This window comes from Muntiacus reevesi, chromosome 1 (assembly GCF_963930625.1).
Source record: "Muntiacus reevesi chromosome 1, mMunRee1.1, whole genome shotgun sequence".
Lineage (NCBI taxonomy): Eukaryota > Metazoa > Chordata > Mammalia > Artiodactyla > Cervidae > Muntiacus > Muntiacus reevesi.
The window spans coordinates 175,417,551-175,444,294 of record NC_089249.1 but is presented as its reverse complement, the minus strand read 5'-3'; the positions used below and the strand labels follow the sequence as shown (position 1 = coordinate 175,444,294).

Genomic DNA, 26,744 nt, shown 5'->3' with positions numbered 1-26,744 from the left:
TTTCCCCCCTAAATTTCAGATTCTATTTAACTTCTAGTGGTCAGTCTGTTCAAACTAGTTGTTTCTTCCCGAGTTTTGTCAGGTTGTGTTTCTAGAAACTTGCCCATTTCTCCTAGGTTGTCCAATTTATTGACATACAGCTGCCATAGTATTCTCTATGATTCTTTGTATTTCTGGGGTCTCCATTGTTATTTCTCCTCTTTCATTTCTTCTTTGATTTGGGTCCTGTCTCTTTTCTTCCTTGGTGAGTCTGCCTAGAGGTTTGCTGATTTTGTTCATCCTTTCAAAACACCAGTTCTTGGTTTCATTGAACTTTTCTGATTTTTTAATCTCTTATTTTACTTATGCATGCTCTGATCTTTATTATTTTGCTGAGTTGACTTGGCTACAGGAACTGACAACAGCCACCAACTTTTGTTTTCTACATAAACCCCCAACTCCTCACATGCAGTAGATTCTAAAAATAGCATGCTATTCAAAGCGACCAAGTAGATGGGGCCATGTGTTCTCCCGCACAGGCAGGAGCAGGAGAGGAACATTCCGGCTGGCGGTTCAGACTCAGTGGCCATCCGTGTCTCTGTATGTGTGTCCACGGCCCTCCCCATACCTCTCAGTTTCCACGGGCATTGTACTCCAGTCTCAAAATTACATCTTTCCAGCCCCCTAGCTCAGGCAATCATGGTAAGTCTCTCCACGAGGGGGCCTGCTTTTTCCAGCCACGACTGTAATTATGATCGTCAGGGAGGAGAAGGCACTTTGGGATGATGCTGTCAGGGAGCATGTGCCAGCTCTCAGAGGGCATTTAGGAAATGCTGGGGTGAGGGGGCAGGTGTTGGGAAGTCACAGTGATTGCAGCAGAGACCGAAGGCATCTGGGGGCAGGGCATGGCATGCCAACCATCCTGTCCTCGGGCAGGCCTGCACGATGAGGAACTTTCCCACGGGCTACTCAAGCAGATCCAAAAACCACATTTATAACTTTCAGACCTACAAACTGATTTCGACTCACACGTAAATTTAAAATACGTCATGAGTAGTTTCAACATATTTTGAATATTCCAGGAATGCAATCTGCATGGAAATCAGGAAAGATTATATATGACTTTGTTCTGAACCTTCCCAAGAGTTAGTCACAATATTCACATTCTGTTCCTGCATTTTACTTTCATTTGATTTCTTTTTAATGTTACAGTTCAAACATTATATTGACTTGAAATTATGTGTGAAGGTAGTTTCTACCACCTAGGAATTTCATTTCAGGTTTAGTAACAAGGATATTAAAAACTTTTTATAAAAAGGGACATTGGGCCTGACATGACTAGGAACACCTTTTTTAAAACTCTGGGGTGCGATGGAGGTGCTGAACCTATCTGTTGCATGTCCACACTTGTGGAAACAGCCTGACCACAGGTTCAGGGCACAGCCCTGGGGGCCAGTGCTGAAGCCACAAAATAAACAAGTTACCAATTTTACTTGACGATGTGGAGGACATACAGCTAAGGATTAATCAGGTTAAAGTTTAATCAGTTATTTAAAACACCATGTTGCCGTCAAAATCAAATCAGATGAGTTATGGTCTATAAAACGATTATGGAATTTTACAATAAAACAGCAGCCTTCAAACAAGCTTTGACCTCACAAGGCCACCCGTGTCTGGGCCCAGAGATGGAGTCCTGGCATCGCATTCACTGGTCTCGGGGGACCAGGCATAGAAACCACCTCTCCAGGTGGTGGTGTTCTCAGCAGGGTCCAGGGTTTCCAAAGCCTGAGACTGTCCTGAGAGGGGTCTCAAGACTAGGCTGGGAGTTCTGGCTCTGCCGCTGGCCCATTATGAGAACTTGGACAAATTACATCACTTTGGAAACCAGGTGACATGAGCTCTGGGAGCTTGCTTTGCCTCTGAAATGTTCGCTCTACATAGAGGTGAGTTATCTGTTACACTGAGTAGGTTCACTTCCTTCCAGACCAGTGAGACAGTCCACAGAGTTCTCTTTCCCCATTTTGCTACTGGAAATTTCCTGACTTTGCTTCTCAGAGAAACACACCAAGAGAACAAACATTTTAATCAGGAACGAAAGTATTCATGTTACTTAACAGACAGCAGGCTAATAGCAACTACCTATTCAAACTTCACAGAACAATCTTCAGGTTAGCACGACCCGCACTCAAGCTGATGAATAAAAACAGCGCACACTTAGGGCTTCCCTGGAGGCTCAGCGGTAGAGAATCCGCCTGCCAATGTGGGAGACACGGGTTCAATCCCTGGTCTAGGAAGGTCCCAAATGCCGTGGAGCAACTAAGCCCGGTGCCACAGCCACGGGGTCTGTGCTCCGGAGTCTGAAAACTGCACCCACCGAGCCCACAGGCCGCACGGCGGAGGCACGTGCACCCACAGCCCGTGCTCTGCAGCGAGAGAGCCACCGCCACGAGGAGCCTGTGCGCCGCAACAAAGAGCAGCCCCCGCGCTGCAACTAGAGAAAGTCTTGTGCAGCAAGACCCAGCACAGCCAAAAATAAAACTAAATAAATAAAAACTGAAAAAAAGCAGCGCACAGTGTCGTCCGTGCAAGTTCTCTTCTTGCTGTTCAGTTCAGTTCAGTTCAGTTGCTCAGTCGTGTCTGACTCTTTGTGACCCCATGAATCGCAGCACGCCAGGCCTCCCTGTCTATCACCAACTCCCGGAGTTTACTCAAACTCATGTCCATCGAGTCAGTGATGCCATCCAGCCATCTCATCCTCTGTCGCCCCCTTCTCCTCCTGCCCCCAATCCCTCCCAGCATCAGGGTCTTTTCCAATGAGCCAACTCTTCACATGAGGTGGCCAAAGTATTGGAGTTTCAGCTTCCGCATCAGTCCTTCCAATGAATACCCAGGACTGATCTCCTTCAGGATGGACTGGTTGAATCTCCTTGCAGTCCAAGGGACTCTCAAGAGTCTTCTCCAACACCACACTTCAAAAGCATCAATTCTTTGGCACTCAGCTTTCTTCACAGTCCAACTCTCACATCCATACCTGACTACTGGAAAAACCACAGTCTTAACTAGACGGACCTTTGCTGGCAAAGTAATGTCTCTGCTTTTTAATATGCTATCCAGGTTGGTCATCACTTTCATTCCAAGGAATAACCGTCTTTTAATTTCATGGCTGCAATCACCATCTGCAGTGATTTTGGAGCCCCCCAAAAATAAAGTCTGACACTATTTCCACTGTTTCCCCACCTATTTCCCATGAAGTGATGGGACCAGATGCTGTTAATACATTTTAAATGTTTTTCTGAGATGAGGGATGCTCATACTTCCTTCAGTGGTCTCAACATATTGGAGCTACAAGCAAGGACACAATGGCCGCAAATAACCTCGTGTGTGACTGACAAGTGACGGGTGAGAGCAGCCTGGCCACATGACAGGCTCCCCCCGGGCCACGCATCGGGGCTCCATGCCCTTCGCTTCACCTGCCCCGTTCAGGTTCTTCCTTGTAAACCACATACTTCTCTTGCTGTTCAGTCACTAAATTGTATCCGACTCTTTGCGACCCCATGGACTCTAGCCCACCAGGCTCCTCTGTCCATGGGATTCTCCAGCCAAGAATACTGGAGTGGGTTGCCATGTCCTTCTCCAGGGGATCTTCCCGACCCAGGGATTGAACCTGTCTCCCCTGTATTGCAGGTAGATTCTTTACCAATGAGCCATCTGGGAAGCCCCTCCCCAGCCCAGACCACACACACACACACACACACACACCTTTAAGGTGACACAAAACACTGACATTGTTCCTTCTCAAAGAGAGACTGGACGCGCCAGCAGCCCCATGCTTTCCCACGCTGGTGGCACAGTTACTAACGCCCTTTCCTCCTGGAGCCAGTTAGGAAAGAGCCAGAAGCTCTCATCCCCATCCTCAACAGGTTCGTCTGCTTGGATGGTGGGGAGGAGCTTTACAACACGTGGGAATGAGGCTGGTACCCAGCAGTTCCCGCTGTGGGCTGACCCAAGTGATGGCTAAAACATGGGTACGGCATGAACTATAGAAAAATAAAAACGCTGGCAGCTATGTGATTTCTATTCATGTCCTTATTTAGAAAAAATAACCCATTGAGTGTTCTTTTGTCTGAAAAACTACCAGAAATAGAAAGGAAATGTTAATCAAATCAAGACTTCAGTTGCAAGGACATGTGTCTGAAGAGGCTGCCTTAGCAGAAAGAAGTCCTTCGGCCTGACCCCGGGGCTGTGCAGGCCCAGGGCTCACGAGGCAGGTTGACAACAGCAAGGGTGCTCTCCGCCGCCTCACCAGACCTCACCCGAGCAGGCAGTGACCAGCACCAGCTCTGAACCAGCCTGCCTGGGCCCAACGGGCCCCGCGGCCTGTGGCTGTGCAGTCTTGGGAAAGTCCCCTGAACTTTCTGAGCCCATCTTCTCTTTATGTGTAAGTGGAGATAACCCAACCGCCTCTGAGATCCGCCAGGGCACGGGAAGACTGCTACAGGAAATGCTGAAGAGTGCTGACACACTGGGGGCTTGGGAAACGCTGCCCGCTGTGTCCACCTGCACAGCGTCTGTCACAGCAGAGGGAACTCAGCTCAGAGGAGGCTTAGGAGACGAGGGAGGAGACGGGCATGCCGAAGCACCCACCAGCAGTGAGTCTGCTGGGGAGACACCCCACCCACACCCAAAGCCCACTCCTGCTTCTCCCCCCCAGCGAGAATTCCAAACCCGCTGGCCAGAGATAAGAACACAGACCTGAGGATCAGAAGCGATGCTGCTCTGATAAGAGCCAGGAGGGAAGTCCCAAGCTCTGTGACACAAACACATAAGTGAAACATTTTGTTAAAACGAAAAGTAAATCTCTACAGTAATTTAAATTACAAAGTAGCTCTCCTTCAGAGTCCAGACCAAAGTATTCACACAGGTTTTAAAGTTTTCCACTTAGAGCAAGAAGGAGAAAACCACTTGAAACTCTGGCCCTCCCCTAAACAAAAACACCAGTCTCAGAAAGGGGATTTAAGTAGTGGTCCACTAGCAAACGCACAGGAATTCTGAATCGCTGAATCTTGGATGTAGTCAAAACAGTGCTTTGTTTAAATTAGAAGTTTATTTACTTTATTTTTTCTAGATAGTCTGAGCAGTAAAATTCTGGTAAATCGACTCCATGAAAATATGGAAATAACCTGCTTTAAAACACACACACACGCTAAAATTGGGGTGTCCCAGAGTAAAAGCAGTGAAGTAACAAAAACTCCTCTCTCTCTGACCCATACAGTGAGATATAACAGCCTTCCTGCTGTAACAGGTTAGTAACCCGAACCCTGTGGCCAATGGGGCACCGAGGTTAAAACTTTTAAATATGATCGGATATTCTGGAAACACTGGCATATGAGTAACCAATCGGTCATAAACATTTCCTTTGCTGAGTCACACAGCCTGATTTTTCAAGGATAAGAATTTCCTCCTGAACATTGCCTTTTGAGGAGCAAACACATCACACCAACATGCGACCTCGTAATTCTGTGGAGACTAGATAAGAACCTCGCTCTTAATCAGGTAATACTCCAATCAACTTTGTCTGAAAACACTTGAGCCGCTATAAATAACGCGATTTCCTGTGCTCAGTGTAACCAGCAGCTTAGACTGCAGGATCTGAAAAAAAAAACCAAGTGTGCAAATAAGGCTTCCGCTCCGCTGACATTAGTTCAGGTTGAACAGAAACTAATTCTTAAAGAAAAGGGGAAATTGAGTCTCCATCTTTGCCCCAGTGGGACACCCTTACTACTAAGAGAAAAGACCTAACTTACTGCTTTTACATCTTAAGTGCTTGGGGAAATGATCCACCTAGAACAAACCTGGATTCCAACACCCAGAGTCCCGGGCTAAGCCGGGCCGGGCACCCTAGCAGTGTGTGTTTCTACTCGCCAGCGCCAAGGGACCTGGCACAGGTACCTACAGCGAGATGAGACTTGGGGGGCCCACGTTCCCCCCGACAGCCTCTCTCAGGCTGGGGCTGGTTGTTTGTGGGGACTCAGTGCTGCTCAGTGTGTGGAAAGCAGCCAGCTGACACAACCCGGCGTGGACCCAGGGAAGTTACCCAAGTTAAAGAAACATGGTTTCCACACCGTCCACTCCTGCAAGGAGCCTGGACTTCCTGCTCAGATCCTGCTTTTTGCTTTGAGGAGGAGCTCGACAAATCCACGTCCTCCTGCCAATCCCAGCTCTGGCCTCACCTCCATGGGGCTCCGGCCCTCCTCCTCCTCCAGTGGGGACCCCTGTTCCCGGGACACAGGGTCACTTAGCACTGAACACAAGCCGGCACAAACCAGTCTGAAATGCCCACCCTTCTCTGGCTGGAATACTAATGCCCAGGGTGGCTGCTGGCTAAGTCCTTCAGACACGGCCCACCCAACACCCTACCCCCACACCACCCCTCCCCACCCCACCCCACCCCACTTGTTTCCTTTCAACCACTAGCGTCATAAAATAAGGACTGTATTTTACTTCTGTTCCCCATGTTCTACTTTAAAAAAAAATTTTTTTGGCTGTTTTTTAATTAAAAACAAACCCCTCCCCAACAACCCCCTTCCCAAACAAACAAACACTCTTACAAGTTCACAGCTGATTACTGAAGATCCCTGAGACCAAGGATGTTTCAGAATTCATCATTTTTGGGTTTTAGAAGGGTAATAAGAGGCATACATCATATGTTCTGTAACAACTCAGAGTAATCCTTAATCAAGTACCTTAACAGGGCTGCAGAGAAACGTACGTGCGTTCACACTAAGAAGAATAAAGACTGAAAATAGCCTCCCATCAGCCAAATAAATGGGACCTGGGGACCTTGGCACAGGACCCCACAATACGATGAGACTTGGGCGGGGACACAAATAGCCTTCCATCACTGCCAAACGAATTCTGCTCACAACTTACAAAAAAGGGAAACAGCCTTAGTTTTCCGACTGTCCTGGACCCTGGAATCGCCGGCAGGAGGAGGTGGGCGCCTTCTCACTGAGCAGCTGCTCCCGTCTCTCCGGCACCAGCTCCCGGCAGCATCTCTGTGAGGCACACATCTCCACCAGGCCCGATCCCGGGGTAACTTAAGGCTTAAGGAGACGCTGCATGGCGTGCCGTGAGCAAGAGGGGCTGTTTCTACTCAGACCCCGCTCCCCACAGCCACTCTGTTCCTCTCCGTGCCCAGCAGTTCATTCCTCTGAGCTCAAATCTTGCCCAGGACTAACATCAGTCTGTTCTTGCCATCTATGGCTTGCCTAGGCGGCTCCTGAAAGCACCGGCCTTTCTCAGAGCATTCCCATCCTTCTTTCTTCCAAGGGCCCGTCCCTGATGCTGACGCAAGGCTCTCTCTGCAGGTTCCCAATTAGGGGTAGGAACCAGCTCCAAGGGTCTGGTTTGAGGCTGGAACCTTAAGTGAGGCCAGGGGAGCACACAGAATGTGGACATTAAAAATAAAACCCACCTGACAGTCCTCAGGAAGGAATGCAATTTTCAAGGGTGTGTTCACCAGAATCTATTGCTACACCTTTCTGGGGTTGACCAGGAAGCTCAGAGCAGAGCAGTCTTATTCATCTTGAACCTTCCAGAAATATTCAGTAGGTGGTTAATTCCCACCTGGTGAAGGAGTAATTATTTGGGGCTCATGCTTCGATTAAGGTTCCACAAAGGCCCAATAAAGTGGATATCTAGGGTCTCTCTCTCTACAGTATTAACTTCATAAAGTATGTCTTTTCCAAATTGCACCCTTTCACTTTTAAATATTCCCATTCATGATCAGCCACAAGGCACAGGAAAATGGGTTATTACAAACCCTCCCCACTTCATCCCCTGCCGGACTCTATCTAATGCCTCACATCCGAGGTCCCAATACTGGGTGTTGAGCTGGATAACTGCAACAGCCTACAGATGAAAGGTCCCCTCCAGACGCAGAGGCCCCAGGACCAGCCAAAGAGGATCTGGGAACTGAAGTACTGGGAACTAGAGAAGACTCTACGGCGCAGAGAAGGGTAAGCACTCCAAACCCCCAGCCACTGGGGGTGCCAGCCTCAGGGCGAAGGCACCGCCCCTGGCCACCAGAGCCCAGGTGCTATGTTTTGTAAAACACCAAACTATTAGCTCTGAGTGAAACTCTAGACCACGCGCAGGTCTCAGATCTCGGCTGGATCCGCGGTCGAAACACTCAACTGGGCCGAGCCCGTCAATGCGGCCAGAGCGGACTAGACGGAGCTCCTTTTCGCCTTGGCGAGGAACGCCGTCCGAGAAAACGTGCTTTCCGGGGCGCAGGGCGGGCGGCACAAACGAAACTGCTAACTGAACCGAGCACATCCCACCCCCGCCCCGCCGCACATCCTCGCGAGGGGACGGACTTTCGCTTGAGGGGGTCCCCGGCCAGGCGGGGCCCACCCACACCTCACCAGGCACAGATGGCTGCGGTGGAAGGTGGTGCCCGCCCTCGGCCGGCCCCAGCACATCCACAAGGTCCAAACATTCGCAGTCAGAACCAGACGTTTCGAAGACGTGTTTTCCTCTTACCAGTCTCTGAGCTTCTGGGCTCAGGCAGTCTATCTCCTGGTTCTGCGCGGCCGCAGGGTTGGTCATCCTGCCGGCTAAAGGCCACCCTCTCACACAGCCAGCAAAGATCCTCAGTGGACGCCGGGCTCCCGGGATCCGCGGGCGTGCTCTCAGCGCAGCCGCATGCCGAGAACGGCTGGATCGCGGTGCCGGAGACGACACGCGTGTCGGGACAGCAACCTTGCCCTCGCCCGGGCGCAGCGCGCCTCCGCGGTTCCCGGGCTCGGGCGCGGCCGCAGGGGCGGGGCGCAGGTGGCCGGGGCCGGCGGGCCGGGGCTGGGGGCGGTGCGGGGAGCCGAGGAGACAGGGCCGCCCCTTCCCGCGAGCTCCGCCCCTGCGCTCCGCCCTCGCCGCCCTCCGGGTCCATCCGGCGCGCTCCGCCCTCACGCCGCGCCCCCCGGCGCGGTCATTAATCACCACGCTGCCGTCTCCGGCCCCAGCCCGAGGAGACCCCCTGCCGGCCCCGGTCGCCCACCACCCGCGGAGGGAGGGCGAACCGAAGGCCTTTGGAAAATGCGGGAGTGGGGAGGTGCGCGCGGGGACCGGTTCCCCTTGGGGAGGGGTCGGTGCGGGGGAGGATTCTGCGCGGGGGCGGGGTCCTGGGGGTGGGGGGGGCGGAGTCCTGGGGGCGGGGTCCTCTGGGGGCGGGGTCCTCTGGGGGCGGAGCGGACAGCCTCCCCAGGCCCGGCCGCGCCCCCGCCCGCCTCCGCCTCCCTCTCCCTTCGCCCCCCCCGCCCCCGCGCTGTCGGCGCTGGGCTGCGGCCCCAAATTCAGGCCAAACTGAGCTTCTACGGACACTGCAGCCTCGCCCGAGCTCTGCAGCATCTGCTGGCCGGGGTTCCCCGTTACGCGTCCCCCGGAGAAAGGGCCGCCTTCTAGGGCGACCGGAATGCGCGGCCCGCGGGGGTGAGAACAAGCATCTGAGGGCCGGGTGCGCCCCCTGCCCGGCTCCCGCTTAGGAAGCCGCGGCGGAAGAATGAGGTTCGGCGCGGATCCGGGGTCTCAGGGCCGGGGTTGGTGGGGGCGGGGGGCGGGGAGGTTGGCCGCACCGTCCAGGGTCCTGCGGGAGGTCGTGCGAGGCCGGGTCCGCGCGGAGGGGGAGTGTCCGCGGCGGGACGGGGCCCCCGCGGCTCCGCACGCGCCTCCTCCAGCCCCAGAACACGCGTGACTCGTTCTTTAAAAGTCCTACAAGCAAATCATGGAAACGTGTCCCAACCTCGCCAGGCCGGGGCGGGAGCCACGGGAAGGAAGGACGCAGCTTTTCGTCAGAATGCCAGCCTGTCCTGGCCAAGCCCCGCGCCCGCGGCGCCCCCCGCTCCTACCCCGCGTCCAGGCGGCCCCGGCCCCTGCTGACCTTGCCCAGGGGGCACGTGTTCGGAAGCCCTTCTCAGAAAAGACCACCTCCCCGCCTCAGAATGAAAGCTTTCAACCGGAAGGCGGGGCCGAGGTCTCTGCAAAGGCGGCTCCAGCAAGCGTCTTGACAGACCACCAATGCGCATTGAAATGTTACCGTCGCCGGGTTCCCGATCTCGATCTCCGCCGCCCTAACCTAGCTCCCAGTAAAGAGTCAGCGCGCGGCGGCCTGTGTGTGCTCACCTTTCCGCTCTGGCTTCAGGGGATGGGGCTCTGGAAGGAAGGGTGTACATGTGTGGGGGGGACGGGGTGGGGTGGACAGAGGAGGTTCTGGGGGAATGGGAGGTTCTAACCTAGGAGGGAGCAGGGGCAGTAAAGAAAGGCAAGGCCAGTAAAGACCCAGAGTGGCCGCTGTGGGAGAAACAGCAGGTGTCAACAACTTTGATGAGGTCCTGAACACAGCCGCCAAGCTTTAATGCACAGCAGTGTCAGGTTCGCAAGAATAATTTTCAGAAAGACTGAAATGCATACCTTTAATACCTTGTCTTCTTGCTATAACACTTTTAAAACCTGTTAGTGTGTTAACAGTTTTTGATTAAACACGTTGGAGAAAATAATTGTAAGTTATTTTGTGTAAATACTTATGGGATTTGGGGAATCTCTGGTGGAAAGCAAAGATAATTTGAGTAACAGGTCCATGGATGAGAAGGATAACCCGTTAACAAAATCGCCTTCTGGGAGCTTTCAGTTGGACTATTCTGATGTAGATCAGCAGATTCTATAGCTACTTGCCACGTGGAACCCTACGACCACATCTCCCTGAGCCGGGCACAGGGAACAGGCTTCATTTGTCCTGCTGGTCTCAGGGCAACGCTTCTGGATACCTGCACTCCCCGCCCCACCCCCCCACCCCCAACTCCCAGGTGGCCTTCCAGTTGCTGCTGCTGCTGCTGCTGCTAAGTCGATTCAGTCCTGTCCGACTCTGTGCGACCCCATAGATAGCAGCCCACCAGGCTCCCCCGTCCCTGGGATTCTCAAGGCAAGAACACTGGAGTGGGTTGCCATTTCCTTCTCCAATGCATGAAAGTGAAAAGTGAAAGTGAAGTAGCTCAGTAGTCTCCGACTGTTAGCGACCCCATGAACTGCAGCCTACCAGGCTCCTCCATCCATGGGATTTTCCAGGCAAGAGTACTGGAGTGGGGTGCCATTGCCTTCTCCGTTCCAGTTGCTAGTTATCAGCTTTAGGAAAACTGCATTGGGAAGTGGGCCCTGGAATTAAACCCTCTGGCTCAGTTCTTGGCCCTGTCACTGACTGTAGGACTGTGACCAAGTTCCTTAGCCCCTGTGTCTCGAGTTTCATCTGAAACGTGCTAGTGATAATGAAAGTGGCCAGGGTGATGGGGAGGGCCCCTGGAGCACAGTCGGTGGAGCCACCTGGCTGCCTCATGGCCCCCTGTCTTCCCCCTGCCTCCAGAAACCCCCCGCAAGGCACCCGGGCCTGCCTGCCTTGCTCTGCATCTGCAGGGAAGCTGGGCAACAACGGGCTGACGGCTGAGAATTGGGAGAGATCGTGAGTAGCCCCAGAGAAGACAAAAAACCCACAGACCCCACAGAAGCTATGGGAAGGCCCAGCTGCAGAAGCCCCAGGTGGCAGGACACTGTCGCAGAAGAAGCAACTGGCTGATTAATTTTAGTCCCAGTAACACACTAACAACACCAACAGTAAGATAATAATAGTAAAGGCACAAGAGATTTCTGACCCCACCCAGTAGCAGCAGCAGCTGTACCAACATCCTTCTAGATGAGAGGTCACGACATTCTGACATGTGTTCCAGCCAGCCACCCTGGGGGGACAGCTGAGATCGGTCCCAGCTGTAGGGCAAATGTCAGTCTGTATTTCAAGTGCTGCAAAATTGACACTTCTCTGTGTTATTTAGACCCCAGGGCCCCAGAACACAGTGTAGCGGGTGTAGTTGCCTTCATTTTGATATAAGCAGCTCTCCAATGAAAAGGGGCCCTCCTGGGGCCCCCTCCCGGCAGTGGCCCCTGGCTCTTGTTTTTTAAACTCACCAAGGACACTTGTGAGGATGACTACTGAGTGGCACCTACACACTTGGGGCTGGGAAAGTCCACGCAGAAGTCAAAGAAAGTGACACTTTGTTGAATGGAAACCATGGACGTGCACTGCATTTTCACCCTGGTGCTCACAGCTTTAGGTCACTAGCCGTGTGTGTGTGCTCAGTCGTGTCCGACACCGAGACCCTGTGTACTGCAGCCCACCAGGCTCTTCTGTCCATGGGATTTTCCCGGTGAGAATACTGCAGTGGGTCACCATTTCCTCCTCCACTAGGCAGAGTAATCTAAATCCTTCATATTGGGAAAGACAAAACCAGAATCACCTAAGAGCGTCAGCTAAGAAGAAATCAGACAAGAAGCCCCCAGGTTCTATCTTCAGGGAGGTTGGCAAAAGAAACCCAGGGCACTTTTGAAAGATCCGAGCTACAAAATGGGGGAGAGAGACGGGGGAGGGGTCAGGAAGAGGGTGGCCATCCATCCTGACTGCTCCAGTGTGGGCCCAGGGTCTTTATATAAAGAACTGTGAGGTCAGTGACACAGGTTCCATTTTCCCTTCTTTTGGTCAAGATCCCTACTTTCACTTCTTCCAAGCTGCTGGCAGCCACTCACCTACAAGCACCCAGGTACTGTCTAAACCCAGGGACTCTGTCCTGAGAGGGGCCTTGGGTTTTGTGAAAGCTCCAGTTGTCCCAGGCATTCCTAAAAGCCACCATGCTTATGCTGCTTGGAGCCATCCCCCCAAAAGTGTAATGTCCCAGATCTCAAAAGCAGTTCTCCAATGCGCAAGAAGATTACGTGCAGGAACTTAACTTCTTAAGGGACGCCTAATAAAGGACAAAAAGGTAAGTAGAATGATCTAACTTTGTTCTGGGAACATCAGACTCATAGCTCACCAGCAAACGCCACAACATTTAACCACTTTGGGGCCACACCCTAACTCGTTTACTGGTCTCCATGGTGTTGGGCTGTTGCTAGGTTCACCAGCATCGCCTGCTTCTGTGGTTTGGTTCTGAAAGCTACAGCAACCAAGACAAACCCTTCCAGGTTTGCAGGACAAGGCAAAGGGCCGGCAGGGAGAGCAGGGTGGTTCTTGGCCACCTCGCTCTTTAGATAACTCACACAAAACCATTTTTCCAAATCATAGCCATCACAGCTGTTTTTCATGAACGTGAATCACCAGTCATATTGGTTACAGCAGAATAAACATTTCTATATTACTTCTACAAACAGTGAGCTTACATGCATAACTTCCCATGGATCCCTTTGACTAAAATAAAAAACACTCCATATAGTAAAGCTGGTTCATGAAGCGATTACCCAGATTTGCACCACACCTTTCAGTTTACAAAGCATTTTACACAGGCATGCCTTGGAAATACTGTGGGTTTGGTTCCAGACCATTGCAATAAAGTGAGTGTCATAATAAAGAGTCACAAGAGGTTTTTGCATCCTAGCAAATAAAAAAAGATGTTTGCACTACACTGTAGTCTATTAAGCATGCAAGAGCCTTATGTCTAAAAAACAATGTATGTGCCTTAATTTAAAAATTGTCCTTGTTGTTCAGTCACTCAGTGATGTCTAACTCTTTGCGACGCCATGGACTGCAGCATGCCAGGCTTCCCTGTCCTTCACTATCTCCTGGAGCTTGCTCAAAGTCATGTCCATTGAATCGGTGATACCCAATCCAACCACCTCATCCTCCGTCATCCCCTTTTCCTCCCGCCTTCAATCATTCCCCGCATCAGGGACTTTTCCAGTAAGTTGGCTCTTCACATCAGGTGGCCAAAGTATTGGAGCTTCAGCTTCAGCATCAGTCCTTCCAATGAATATTCAGGACTGATTTCCTTTAGGATGGACTGGTTGGATCTCCTTGCTGTCCAAGGGACTCTCCAGAGTCTTCTCCAACACCACAGTTCAAAAGCATCAATTATTCAGTGCTCAGCTTTCTTTGTGGTTCAACTCTCATATCCATACATGACTACTGGAAAAACCATAATTTTGACTATATGGTCAGCAAAGTGATGTCTCTGTTTTTTAATAAGCTATCTAGGTTTGTCATAACTTTTCTTGCAAGGAGCAAGTGTCTTTTAATTTCATGGCTGCAGTCACCATCTGCAGTGATTTTGGAGCCCAAGAAAATAAAATCTGTCACTGTTTCCATTGTTTCCCCATCTATTTGCCATGAAGTGATGGGACTGGATGCCATGATCTTAATTTTTTGAATGTTGAGTTTTAAGCCAGCTTTTTCACTCCCCTCTCTTATCTTCAAGAGGCTCTTAATTTAAAAATACTTTATTGCTAAAGAAATGCTAATCATCATCTGTGTGTGTGCTCAGTCCCTCAGGCATGTCTGACTCTTTGGACCCCATGGACTGTAGACTATCAGGTCCCTCTGTCCATGGGATTATCCAGGCAAGAATACTAGAGTGGGCCGCCATGCCCTCCTCTAGGGGATCTTCCTGACCTAGAGGAGTTGAATCCTAGTCTCCTGCATCGCAGGCAGATTCTTTACTGCTGAGCCGCTAGGGAAGCCCCAGCCATCATCTGAACCTTTGGCAAGTCATAATCTTTCCACTGGAGGAGGGTCTTGCCTCTGTGTTGAGGTTGCTGAAGGCTAAGAACTGCTGTGGCAATTTATTTTATGGGTTTTTTTTTGACAATTTCTTAAAATAAGATGACAATGAAGTTTGCCACAGTGATTGATCCTTCCTTTCACAAACAATTTCTCTGTAGCATGCAATGATGTTTGATAGCAGTTTTTGCCCACAGTAGCACTTCTTTCAAAATTGGAGTCCTTCGTCTCAAACTCTCTTTATCAACTAAGTTAATAGAATATTCCAAATCCTGTGTTGACATTTCAACAAATCTTCACAGGAGTAGATTGCATCTCAAGAAACCATTAACATTGCTTGTCCACAAGAAGCAAACTCTCAGTCATAAGTTTTGCCATGTTGCTGCTGTTCAGTTGCTAAGTCATGTCTGACTCTTTGCAACCCCGTGGACGGCAGCATGCCTGGCTTCCCTGTCCTTCACCATCTCCCAAAGTTTGCTCAAACTCATGTCCAATGAGTCAGTGAATGTCATTTAGTCATGACATTGCAGGAATTCAGGCACACCTTCAGGCTAATTCTAATTCTAGTTCTCTTGCTGTTTTCACCACATCTGAAGTTACTTCCTCCACTGAAGCCTTGAGCTCTCAAAGTCATCCATGACGGCTGGAATTAACTTCTTCCAGACTTCTGTCAATGTTGATATTCTGAGTTTTTCCAATGAATCACAAACGTTCTTAATGGCATGTAGCATGGTGAATCCTTTTTAGAAGGCATTTAATTTACTTTGCCCAAATCCATCAGAGGAATCACTATCTATGGCAGCGATAACCTAATGAAACATATTTCTTAAATACAGGGTTGCCACAAACCTTCTATTTGTAAGAGAAAAAAAAGCAAACCACAGTATCTTTGAAGCGCCATAAAGTGAAGCACAATGAAAAGTGGTCTGCCTGTACAGACTGAGGCCCACAAAGGTGGTATCAAGTGTCCACAGAGGAACATTGGAAGAGTGGAGTCCAGTTTTAACCCAAGTCCAAGCCCTTAGTGTCCAGTACACTATCTGACACAGAGGAGCTCCGTGCCCGAGCCAGCCAGGGATGCTCACTGGGACAGACAGTCAGCAGACAGGCTGCCTCCCTGGGCTCAGTCTGGACCAGTAGCCCCATCTCCCGCTCCATGGGTAGTGACAAAGTAATGTACCCAGATCAAGGTCTTCTGGTAAGACCAGGGCACTGGTAGGAGCGTCAGGTGAGGGAGTCAGGCCCTGCATGCCATTCACCTCCCAGTCAGCTGGCCCAGCTCAGGCCACAGTGGACCTGGCCCTCGAGCCAAGATCCTGACAGCCTCCGGTGGACACAAATATTGGGGGCAAGTGACTGGACAGCGAGAGAGCTCGTTTCTGGCACACAGACAGCTCTTGCTTACTGAGCACCCGACCCTGGGCCAGGGGTCCTACAACCACATCCTTCAGCCTCACTCCTGCCTGTGTGGTCCTCACTGTCCCCCAGGACCGAGTGGGCTCTTCAGGGATGGGCGCACTTGCTCACCTCGGGGAATGGAGGGCAGTTCATAAATGACGGATGGATGGATGATTCTCCCAGGAAAACAAGGGACTTTGATAGTTTCTCATCAACTCTCACTAATCTTGTGTATTTTATATGTTTGCAGCAACTGAGAATGGAAACTCTTCTAAAAGTGACATGACTAGGAATTTTTTTTTTTTTCTGCATAACTACCTAGTACCCAGCAATTCACCACACTTCTTTTTCATTTAATATATATGTTTAAAATTCCTTTGGATTTTCTAAGCAAGGTGATGAGTGCGAGTTTTGGTTGGGCTGAACAGGAAGCGGGGGCAGAAAGCCTTATTACAGGTATCCAACAGGCGCTTTGGCACCACGAGTATGAACTGGTTTAAGGTGATGAGGAAAATGGTAGCATGCATATAACAGAAAGTAGGCTGAAGGAAGGAATCTGGGGATCCCTACATTTCATGAATAAGAAAAGTGACAAGAACAAGCCGACACAGGACTTCCCTGGTGGTCCAGTGCGTAGGACCCCACGCTGCCGATGTAGGGGGCCCAGGTTTGACCCCTGGTCGGATCCTGGAAGCTGCGACGAAGACTGACAATCCTGTGTGCTGCAATTTAGACCCAGGGCAGCCAAATCATCATCATCATAATAACAGAAGAAGTCAACACAGACAATGGGTAGGTAGAGAAACAGATAACAGAAGTGCCTTCTGGAAGCCACTATTCAGAAGGCTGGTGTGAATACCGGTGTTAAGCAAGGCAGATGTAGTGATGACAACGGGGCCCGGAAAGCCTTTAATTTGCAACTAGATAAACACTGGCTATTGTATTCTCTTGCTGAAATTCTGCATTTCAGCATTTTCAGTGGTTTCTGCTCATATAGTACCTGACACATTACAGCCCGGGAGGAAGACAGAAACCAGAAGAGGGTTTTGGGCGGGGAGAGACGTGTTCACCTGTCCATCTGTTTTTAAGGATGGAAGAGACTTGAGCCAGCTTGGAGACTGCAAAGTGGAGAGTGAAAAGGAGAGGGGGGGAAGAACAGAGGGGGCGTGGGCGAGACCGCTGACTAAGGGTGGTGGAGGTGGGCTGGGGGTTCCTCCGGACTTTCAGCATCTGACCTGATTCCGAGCTAAGATGGGGAGGAGAAAACCACAGCGTCCAGCAGAGGACAGACAGCAAGAACCACAGGCCTGGTGCAGAGACCGTGGACACAGCTGAGGAAGGAGAAGAGCAAGTGGAGCGGAAATGGCAGGACGTGTGGGGGAGCCGCATCTGGCCCGGCCTGGGCGATGCTGGTCTCAGGACCCGTGCCCAAAGCCTTCCACGAGGCTCCAGACAGCCCAGTAATGCTGGCACAGGGTAAACTCTACCCATGTTTAAAGTAATTTCTAGCTTATTTCACTCTGGGATTAAGTTCATCTCCAAGAGTGCCCGGGAATAAGTCCATAGCAATCTTGGGGGGAAATGTATCAGTTTTTTCAATCCATTCCTCAGAATGGTTGACCCTTAAGACCAAGATGAGAGTGATCACAGGAACACTCCTCATGTATTGTGGTCAAGGAAATGGCCACAAACACCTTCAGTAAAGCATCTCTTAGCAAAATCAATTCTGTTTTTCATGAACACAACACACTGCAAATATCAGCCAATTATTTTCTAAAAATATTGAGGACAAAACAACTGAAATCCATTACATACTTCTCCATCATAAAGGAAAAGGCTGAAAAGTCCCTCTAAGTCAAAACCCTAATTCAAAGAAAAAATATCTCTACATGCACTTGGAAGAGTACATTTAAAATATTTTTGATCAGAATAGACAGAAAAAATATGCTTTACTTTCAACAACTGTATTTAGTAGCTAACAGAACACTGTCTGGTAAGAAATAAAGGAAATGTTTCATTATATATCTAGGAATATAAAATGATTAAAAATAAAATAAATATTTCTTCTAGATGCTCACTGATTTATTTGGCTCTGGCCTCAGTAATCTTGCCTATCAGTTTAACATCAAGGAGAGATAAAAAGTGCCTAACAATCAGAACCATGAAACAAACATTTACCCTGCTCACTGAAAAATCCAGATCAGTCAGGCTACAAATATTATTGGCAAATGTCACGCACAGAAAGGAAGTATGGGGAACACAGGAGTTATAACCTAAATTTAAACAGTACCCACAGCAAACATGGAAATTTGAGGGCACTTAGGATGAATTCAAAGGTTTAAAATCAGGCATTCCTGCTGAACAACTTGACTTGAAGACGACCCCACTTCAGGATAAATGGAAACATCAGAAGTAAGCAACCTTCTAACCTAAGGTACAGAAATCTCTACAACAGCATCCCCAGAATAATCTCCCTAAGAAAATACATATTTCTAAAGGAAAACAGAGACTGTAACACACTGTGTGTGTGTGCTCAGTTGCTCCGTTGTGTCCAGCTCTTTTGCGACCCCAGGGACTGTAGCCCGCCAGACTCCTCTGTCCGTGGGATTCTCCAGGCAAGAATACTGGAGCGGGCTGTCATTTCCTCCTCCAGGGGGTCTTCCCTCCTAGGGGTCGAACCCACATCACTTGTGTCTCCTGCGTTAGCAGATGGATTCTTTACACTGCACCACCTGGGAAGCTCTAAAAACACATGTCCACAGCCTAAAATAAGGGTTTCCCCTTCTGCGTTTTAGCCCCTGAAATACAGTACAAAGAAAACCATCAACTATTAGCCTCCAGAAAGGTACCAGATTATGGGTACCTCGTTTATCACCAATTTGGATGAACCAGATATCTTTTCAGAAGACTTAACATAGAACATAAAAACCTCACCTCTGAAAAATGAAGACTTCAGATGAACGTCAAGAGAAGTTTAAGGAAGAGCCAAGAACAGCCGTCTGGAGAGACATGTTCGGCACGAGAGTGGAAATTCTGGAATAACTAGAGATCAAATAGCACTCCTGACCACGTCAGCTCTGAGTACCAGCCGACAGGTCAATTAGAGGCACCTTTACACCCGACACCTCACCGGGCAGCTTCGACCTGCCTTCGGTAATGGGAGGGCGTGGCTCCCTAAGCCCATTGTAGGATTTCCAAATGCCTCTTCGGACCTGTGGGTTTGATTTTTACTTACTCAGATTACATTGCAGTCCCTTCGTCTTATTCCCACTTCCACTGAGGCATGTGTATGAAATATGGGATTAGACTACAAGGGAACTTTTCTTTATCTATTTATTTTATCTTTAATTGAAGGATAGTTGCTTTACAGAATTTTGTTGTTTTCTGTCAAACATCAACATGAATCAGCCAGAGGTATACTTATGTCCCCTCCCTCGTGAACCTCGCTCCCATCTCCCTCCCCAGAGGGAGCTTTAACACAAATACAGGGCAGGGTTTCATAACCGTGGCTCTACTGACTTCTGGGGTGAAGTAGTTCACCGGGCGCCGTCCTGTGCATCCGACGATGGCCAGCAGCATTCCTGGCCGGCACACGCTCGACGCCGCAGCATGTGTGCGTCACCCTGCTGATGTGACGGCCATGCAGAGCGCATCACGCGAAACGCCGGGCTGGGTGAAGCACAAGCTGGAATGAAGATTGCCGGGAGAAATTTCAACAACCTCAGGTATGCAGGTGACACAACCCTTACGGCAGAAAGCAAAGAGGAACTAAAGAGCCTCTTGATGAAAGTGAAAGAGGAGAGTGAAAAAGTTGGCTTAAAGTTCAACATTCAAAAAAGGAAGTTCATGGCATCTAGCCCCATCACTTCATGTCAAATAGATGGGGAAACAATGGAAACAGTGACAGACTTTATTTTCTTGGGCTCCAGAATCACTGCAGAAGGTGACTGTAGCCATGAAATTAAAAGACGCTTGCTCCTTGGAAGAAAATCTATGACTAACTCAGACAGCATATTAAAAAGCAGAGAGATCACTTTGCTGACAAAGCTGTGGTTTTTCCAGTAGTCATGTATGGATGTGAGAGCTGGACCATAAAGAAGGTTGAGCACCAAAGAATTGATGCTTTTGAACTGTGGTGTTGGAGAAGACTCTTGAGAGTCTCTTGGCTGTAAGGAGATCAAACCAGTCCATCCTGAAGGAAATCAGTCCCGAATATTCTTTGGAAGGACTGATGTTGAAGCTGAAACTCCAATACTCTGGTCACCTGATTCGAAAAGCTGACTCATTAGAGAAGATCCTGACGCTGGGAAAGATTGAAGGCAGGAGGCGAAGGGGATGACAGAGGATGAGATGGTTGGATGGCATCACCAACTCAATGGACATGAGTTTGAGCAAACTCTGGGAGATGGCAGAGGAAGGGAAGCCTGGAATGCTGCCGTCCATGGGGCTGCAGAGTTGGACGTGACTGAGCGGCTGAGCAGCAACAAGAATACCTCAGGTGCCAGGATCTGTGATAACCTGCCTGTGATAACCAGAGGTGTCTCCAGACACTGACAAATATCCCCTGGGAGGCAAAGTGAACTTGTTGAGAACCCTTGATCCAGGGAGCTTGTGCCTTCATCCAAGACACCCATGCTATAGAAGGACTTACTGACTTACACAGAGAAGTCACACCCCAACAGAGCCACAGCTCAACGTGCACAGAAGTAACGGTCACGACAGAAATATTTCACCATGTCCTCTGATGTCCGTGGCCCTCTGTTTTTCAAGTAAAGACTCGAAAGTGGGGCTGGATGTTATGGTCAGGAGCAGTGAGAAAGTCAGCACTGGCCCTGAAAGGTAGGAAGCGGGGGCCACAGCGTGGGAAGAGAGAGATGGAGCTTTTAGAGGTGGTGCAGTCAGGCCAAGGGCAAGGGTGTGACGGTGCAGGTGGGCGGGAAGGAAGAACGCAGGAACTGAGGAGGTCAAAGAACTGAGTTTGGTTTCCTGGACCCTCTGGGAAGGGCTGATCCGAAAGGGGGGCGAGATGGGGAACACAGCTGGGGCAGGCGGCGGAGTCCACACAGAGCAGGGGCCCTCACACCTCCAAAGCCTCCTGAGTGAAGCAAGCCAGGCAGACAAAGACAAATGTCACACAATGAACCGTATATGTGGGGTCTAAAATAAACCATCCGGGATTCCCTGGCGGCTTACATGGTTAGGAATCTGCCCGCAAGGCAGGAGACCTGGGTTCAATCCCTGGTTCAGGAAGATCCCCTGGAGAAGGGAATGGTGACCCACCCCAGTGTTCTTGCTGGAGAATCCCATGGACAGAGGAGCCTGGCGGGCTATAGACCATGGCGTTGCAAAGAGTCAAACATGACTGAGCAACGAACTACAGAAATGAACTTATTTACAAAACAGAAATAGACTCACAGACACAGAAAAGAAACTTTGGTAACCAAAGGGGGAAGGTGGGGAGGAGGGATAAATGAGGAGATTGTGATTAAGAGATACACATTGTTATATATAAAGAAGATAACCAACAAGGGTCTACTCTACAGCACAGGAAACTATATTCAATATTTTGTAATAACCTATAATGGAAAAGAATCTGAACAGGATATATATATATATATATACACATATACATACACATTTATGTATAACTTAGTCACTGTGCTCTATGCCTGAAACTAACAAGATATTGTCAATCAACTAAATAGTTCAATAACAAAGAAACCAAAGTGGAAAAACCTTCAAAGCAGAGGTTTGGGAGAAAAGCTGGATAGATTTCTTGCCCTGTTGCTCGCGAGGCTGCAGGTTCGGGCCGCTCCTGTGACCTCCGCGGCTCCCCGTGTGACACAGAATAGACGCAGGCAGAGGGTAAGTGGTGAGACCCCAGGCTGGCACCTGCTGCACACTCTGGCTGTTATTCTGAAGTACTCGGATTATTTTTTTTTTGCAGATAACGGACTCTGGAATTCACAGTTCACACATAGGTTGAGAGAAGCTGCAGGTGGAGTCCTATGTCACTTAATTGGCTGGCATCAGGTTGAAAGCTCTGGTCAGCATTTTTGAGCACCTGGTGCTTCGCCCTCTTTCTGGAGCCTCCCCCTTCCAAGTCCAGAATTTTGGCTTCACTCTCGTCCCTAAAGCCAAGCTTTCCGTGTTCTTGATGTACCATGAATAGGACTCTGTGAAAACGCAGACAAAGGCGGGAAGGAAGCACAGTAAACAAGAGAGCTGCTCTATTTAAGTGCTAGAATTGTACTGCTGTTCAGAATACCCTCCGATACTGTTAGAACGCTCTTTTTATATAATAGCTTAAGGAACTTGAACTTTATTCAGGAGGCAGTAAAGGGCCCACTCAAAGTGTTTGAATAGGGAAGTAGAATTTTGTTTGAACAAAGAACTTGTAGGCAACAAAAAAAGGTTAAAAATCACCTTTGTTATTCTTTTCCAAAAGTTTCTTGGCTGATTTCACTATTTATTCTTCCAGATCAGCTTCAGAGTCTACTTTTTAACTTTAAGTCAACCTTGTCCCCTAAACTGGGATATTATTTGAATTACTTCATGGATGTATTAACATCTTTTCAATAGAGTCTTCTAATTCAGAAACAAGGTACCTCTCTCTCCATTTTTAAAATCTATGTCCTTTGGTATGTGTCTTCATATAGGCCTTGCATATTTCTTTATTCCTAAATGCTATTTTGAATGAAATCTTATCTTCTTGCCATTATTCAAAAAAACCCAAAAAACTACAGTGGTGTATGAGAATGATATGGTTTTTTCGGGGGAGGGGAGAAGTAGGGAAACTTGTTCTCTGAGCACACTTAATTAATTAATTAACTTTATATTGGAGTATAGATGATTAACAATGTTGTGTTAGTTTCAGGTGTAGAGCAAAGTGATTCAGTTAATTACATACATGTATCTATTCTTTTTCAAATTCTTTTTCCTACTAGGTTGTTACAGAATATTGAGCAGAGTTCCTTGTGCTATACAGTAGGTCCTTGTTGGTTATCCATTTAAAATATAGCAGAATATACATGTCCACCCCCAACTGCCTAACTATCCCTTCCCCCCTCACTCTTCCCCTCTACTATGGATGTTTGTTTATATAATCACAGACACTGGACTCGGTTTTAGGCTGAATTTTCGGATTAGCGTGCAAGTAGTTACAAACTCTATTTCTTTTCAGTACACTGCTGATTTCTTTATCCTGTCTGAACACCAACACTCCCATCATCATAACGGTAAGCTAGCCCCGGCCTGCCGTTTCTTCTTCCATCGGATGCTCTGCAATTAGGGGAGCGGTAAGGACTCAGCAGCTTTGTGAGCTTGTGCCTGTACCCTAATAACACAGGACAGGACAGCAGGCTTATTAGACCTTAAACAGCATTAACGTTGCCTAGGAAGTAAACAGAGACTGTTGTCAGCCACCTACCTGATAAAGCCCCTGAAAGGAAAGAAATTATAAGGCTCAGAAAAAGACACTCTTGCTTAAAGGCCAGAATCTAATTTTAAACAATAAAAGATAAATAGGCAAAGCGACTTGAAGGAGGATTAGCACTGAAGTCAGGGAAAAGCTAATTATTATTGTCAGCATCGCCATATGATTCTTTTCTGCAGGGAGACGCACCGAGGAGGAATGGCCTTCAATTCCGGGGCCAACACTGCCCGTGCGGGGAGCTGCGCTCTGCCAGGAGCTTGGTGCCAGCCTCGGCCAGTTCCATAACCTCTGTCTACCCCTCGGTTTCCTCATCTGTCAGACAGGAGTAACAGCGGTGGTAACCTAGTGCACGCGGTTTATAAGGATTCAGTCCGTGATTATGCAAAGTCAGTATTTAAATAAATAACATGCTGGCTGTAGGTGCAGTGCGGGTGTCTGGTTTATAAAGTGCACAGTGTTACAAAGTACTTCAAGGCACATGTAACCGCAATCTAATGGAACCAGTCACCGTTCACAAAGCAACGTGAGCTAACTTTTGTCCCGGACCAGCTGCCCCTCCCTCGTGCCTTCCGGCCTCACCCGGCTCTGTCTTCTATTTCTGCCCGTATCTCCGAGGCTCAGAAGCCACAGCCTGCTGAGGAGCTCTGGTGCAGGGGAAACACACAGGCTTGCGAAGCCCCTGCAACCAGAAGACGAGCTGGAGCTCTAAGTCGTGAGCTGGAGTAGGAGGAATCGTAATTTCTTTTCTAGAACAAGTGGCCTGAACTTTGGGAAAGTTATTTTCCTTCAGACACTCTGAAGGAAGTTCTGCTCAGCTGACTGGACTTGAACTTCACAGCCCAGATAAGGAGATACGACTGCGTCTCCCAAGAAGGGGATTAGGCAACAGAAGCCCACAAACTTCTCTTTTTTTGGGTAAAGAGTCTCTCCTTTGGTACAATTTTTGAAAAAGAAGAACTTGTCCTACAGTGAAGCAACTAAGAGTTTTGAATAAAGATATTCGAAGTTTTCAGTTTGGATATTCTATGATTATTTAGAACATGTGTCCTACATTTAGCATAAAATATAATAAAACTGGGGCTTCCCTTGTGGCTTAGCTGGTAAAGAATACACTTGCAACGAGGGAGACCTGTGTTCGATTCCTGGGTTGGGAAGATCCCCTGGAGAAGGGAAAGGCTACCTACTCCAGTATTCTGGCCTGGAGAATTCCACTGACTATAGTCCATGGGGTCACAAAGAGTCAGACACGACTGAATGACTTTCACTTACTTGCTTACTTACTTATAATAAAACTGTATCTTCTAGCATCTTTATCTGTGGAAGGAGGCAAAAGCATGTGTACGTAGGGAGTGCACACATGCTAAGTCGTTTCAGTCGTGTCCGACTCTTTGTGACCCTGTGGACTGTAGCCCGCTAGGCTCCTCTGTCCCTGGATTCTCCAGGCAAGAGTACTGGGGTGGGCTGCCATGCCCTCCTCCAAGGGATCTTCCCAACCCAGGGATCAAACCCGCGTCTCTTACATCTCCTGCATTGGCAGGTGGGTTCTTTACCAGCAGCACTGCCTGGGAAGCTCGTAAGTAGGGAAGAACAGGAGAAATTAAGGAGAAGCAGATTTACAGTGGGGAGGGGCGGTGAAATTCCAGTGGCTGCTTCCTGGTGGCCACAGGTGAGTGTTCCCAAGGGGCCTGCACTAAAGATTTCTTATTGGCTAGTAATGTCAGACACCTCAAGTGTTCACTGATATGTGAACGGATAAATACATGTGGTATATCCATACAATGGAATATCATTGGGCCTTTAAGAAAAGGAAATTGAGATACATGCTGCCATGTGAATAAAACGTTGAAAACACTGTGCAAAGTGAAATAAGTGCACTGCCAAAGGACAAATATTATATGATTTCACTTACATGAGATACCTAGAAATGTCAAATTTGTGGAGAAAGGAGAAGGTGGCTGCCAAATGGAGGGGACACAGGAATGAGTGCATGCTGCCAAGTCTCTTCAGTCGTGTCCAACTCTTGACCCCTGGACTGTTACCTACCAGGATCCTCTGTCCATGGGATTCTCCAGGCAAGAATACTGGAGTGAGCTGCCGTGCCCTCCTCCAGGGAACCTTCCTGATCCAGGGAGCAAACCCTGGATCTTATGTCTCCTGCATTGGCAGGCGGGTTCTTTACCAGCTAGCGCCACCTGGGGAGCCCACAGGAATGAGAGTTAGTGTTTAATAGACACAAAGTTTCAGTCTGGGAAGATGAGAAGGGCTCTGGAGATGGTGGAGGTGATGGTTGCATAACAGTGTGAACGTACTTAATACTACTGAGTTGTATACTTAAAATGGGTAAGATGGGGAATTTTATGTTATGTGTGTTCTACCACATTAAAAAATAATTTATGTTGAAAGTTCTAGACCATGAGAAATGGCCAAATTGATCTTGGGATATCTACTTTATGGCATTCTGTCTGGCTATAAAAATGGTGTATTTGATGAGTATGTAATAGAATGCAAAGTGCTTATGACAATGCTGAGTGCACATACACTCAACATACACACTCCAATAACATCTATGAAAAAGTAAATAACAAACACCCTAACGAAATCGGGCTTCCCTGATAGCTCAGTTGGTAAAGAATCTGCCTGTAATGCAGGAGACCCTGGTTTGATTCCTGGGTCGGGAAGATCCACTGGAGAAGGAATAGGCTATCTATTCCAGTATTCTTGGGCTTCCCTTGTGGCTCAGATGGTAAAGAATCTGCCTACAATGCAAGAGACCTGGGTTCAATCCCTGGGTTGGGAGGATCCTCTGGAGAAGGGAAAGGCTACCCACCCTAGTATTCTGGTCTGGAGTATTCCATGGACTGTATAGTCCATGCGGTTGCAAAGAGTCAGACACGATTGATCAACTTTGACTACTAGACCCAAGGAAATAAATTAAAATAGTGCCATGGTTGTTTTTATGTTATAATGAGAGTATGGATAGCTTTTTGTTTCCTTCTATTTTCCACTTTTTTTTTTTTAATACACATGTACTACTTTTAAAGGGGAGAAATAACACAAAGTTTCATTTTCCTTTGTAACTTTATTTGAAAAGAAAAGAAGAATGTAAAGAAAAACCTGTATGTTTTTATTTCCTAGAGGCTTTTAAATATAAAAGGAAACTGCAACTAATCAGGCTGCTTTTACCACGTTCACTTCTTTCCTACTTTTCTATCATACCACCATGGGTGCCCCTGGTGAAGCAGGCTGGTGAAGCCTGTGGCCATTCTCAGCATGGTATTTGTAAGTGCTTAAAACAATGTATACTGTTAGTCACTCAGTCATATCTGACTCTGCGACCCCATGGACTGT

General features: G+C 48.6%; 1 protein-coding gene across 37 annotated transcripts in view; it reads right to left on the bottom strand.

Moving 5' to 3' along the window:
• Positions 1-26,744, bottom strand: part of LRRFIP1 (LRR binding FLII interacting protein 1) — a 160,985-nt gene that overhangs the window by 84,860 nt on the left and 49,381 nt on the right. For 7 of the 37 annotated variants that reach the window (XM_065917139.1, XM_065917042.1, XM_065917142.1 and 4 more), the window contains exon 1: positions 8,524-8,589. The exons of the other annotated variants lie outside the window; for them this stretch is intronic. In XM_065917139.1, the coding sequence (XP_065773211.1) occupies positions 8,524-8,589 (66 nt within the window). Of the gene's footprint in view, positions 1-8,523; positions 8,590-26,744 lie in introns of those variants that run through there. 37 annotated transcript variants of the gene reach the window in all.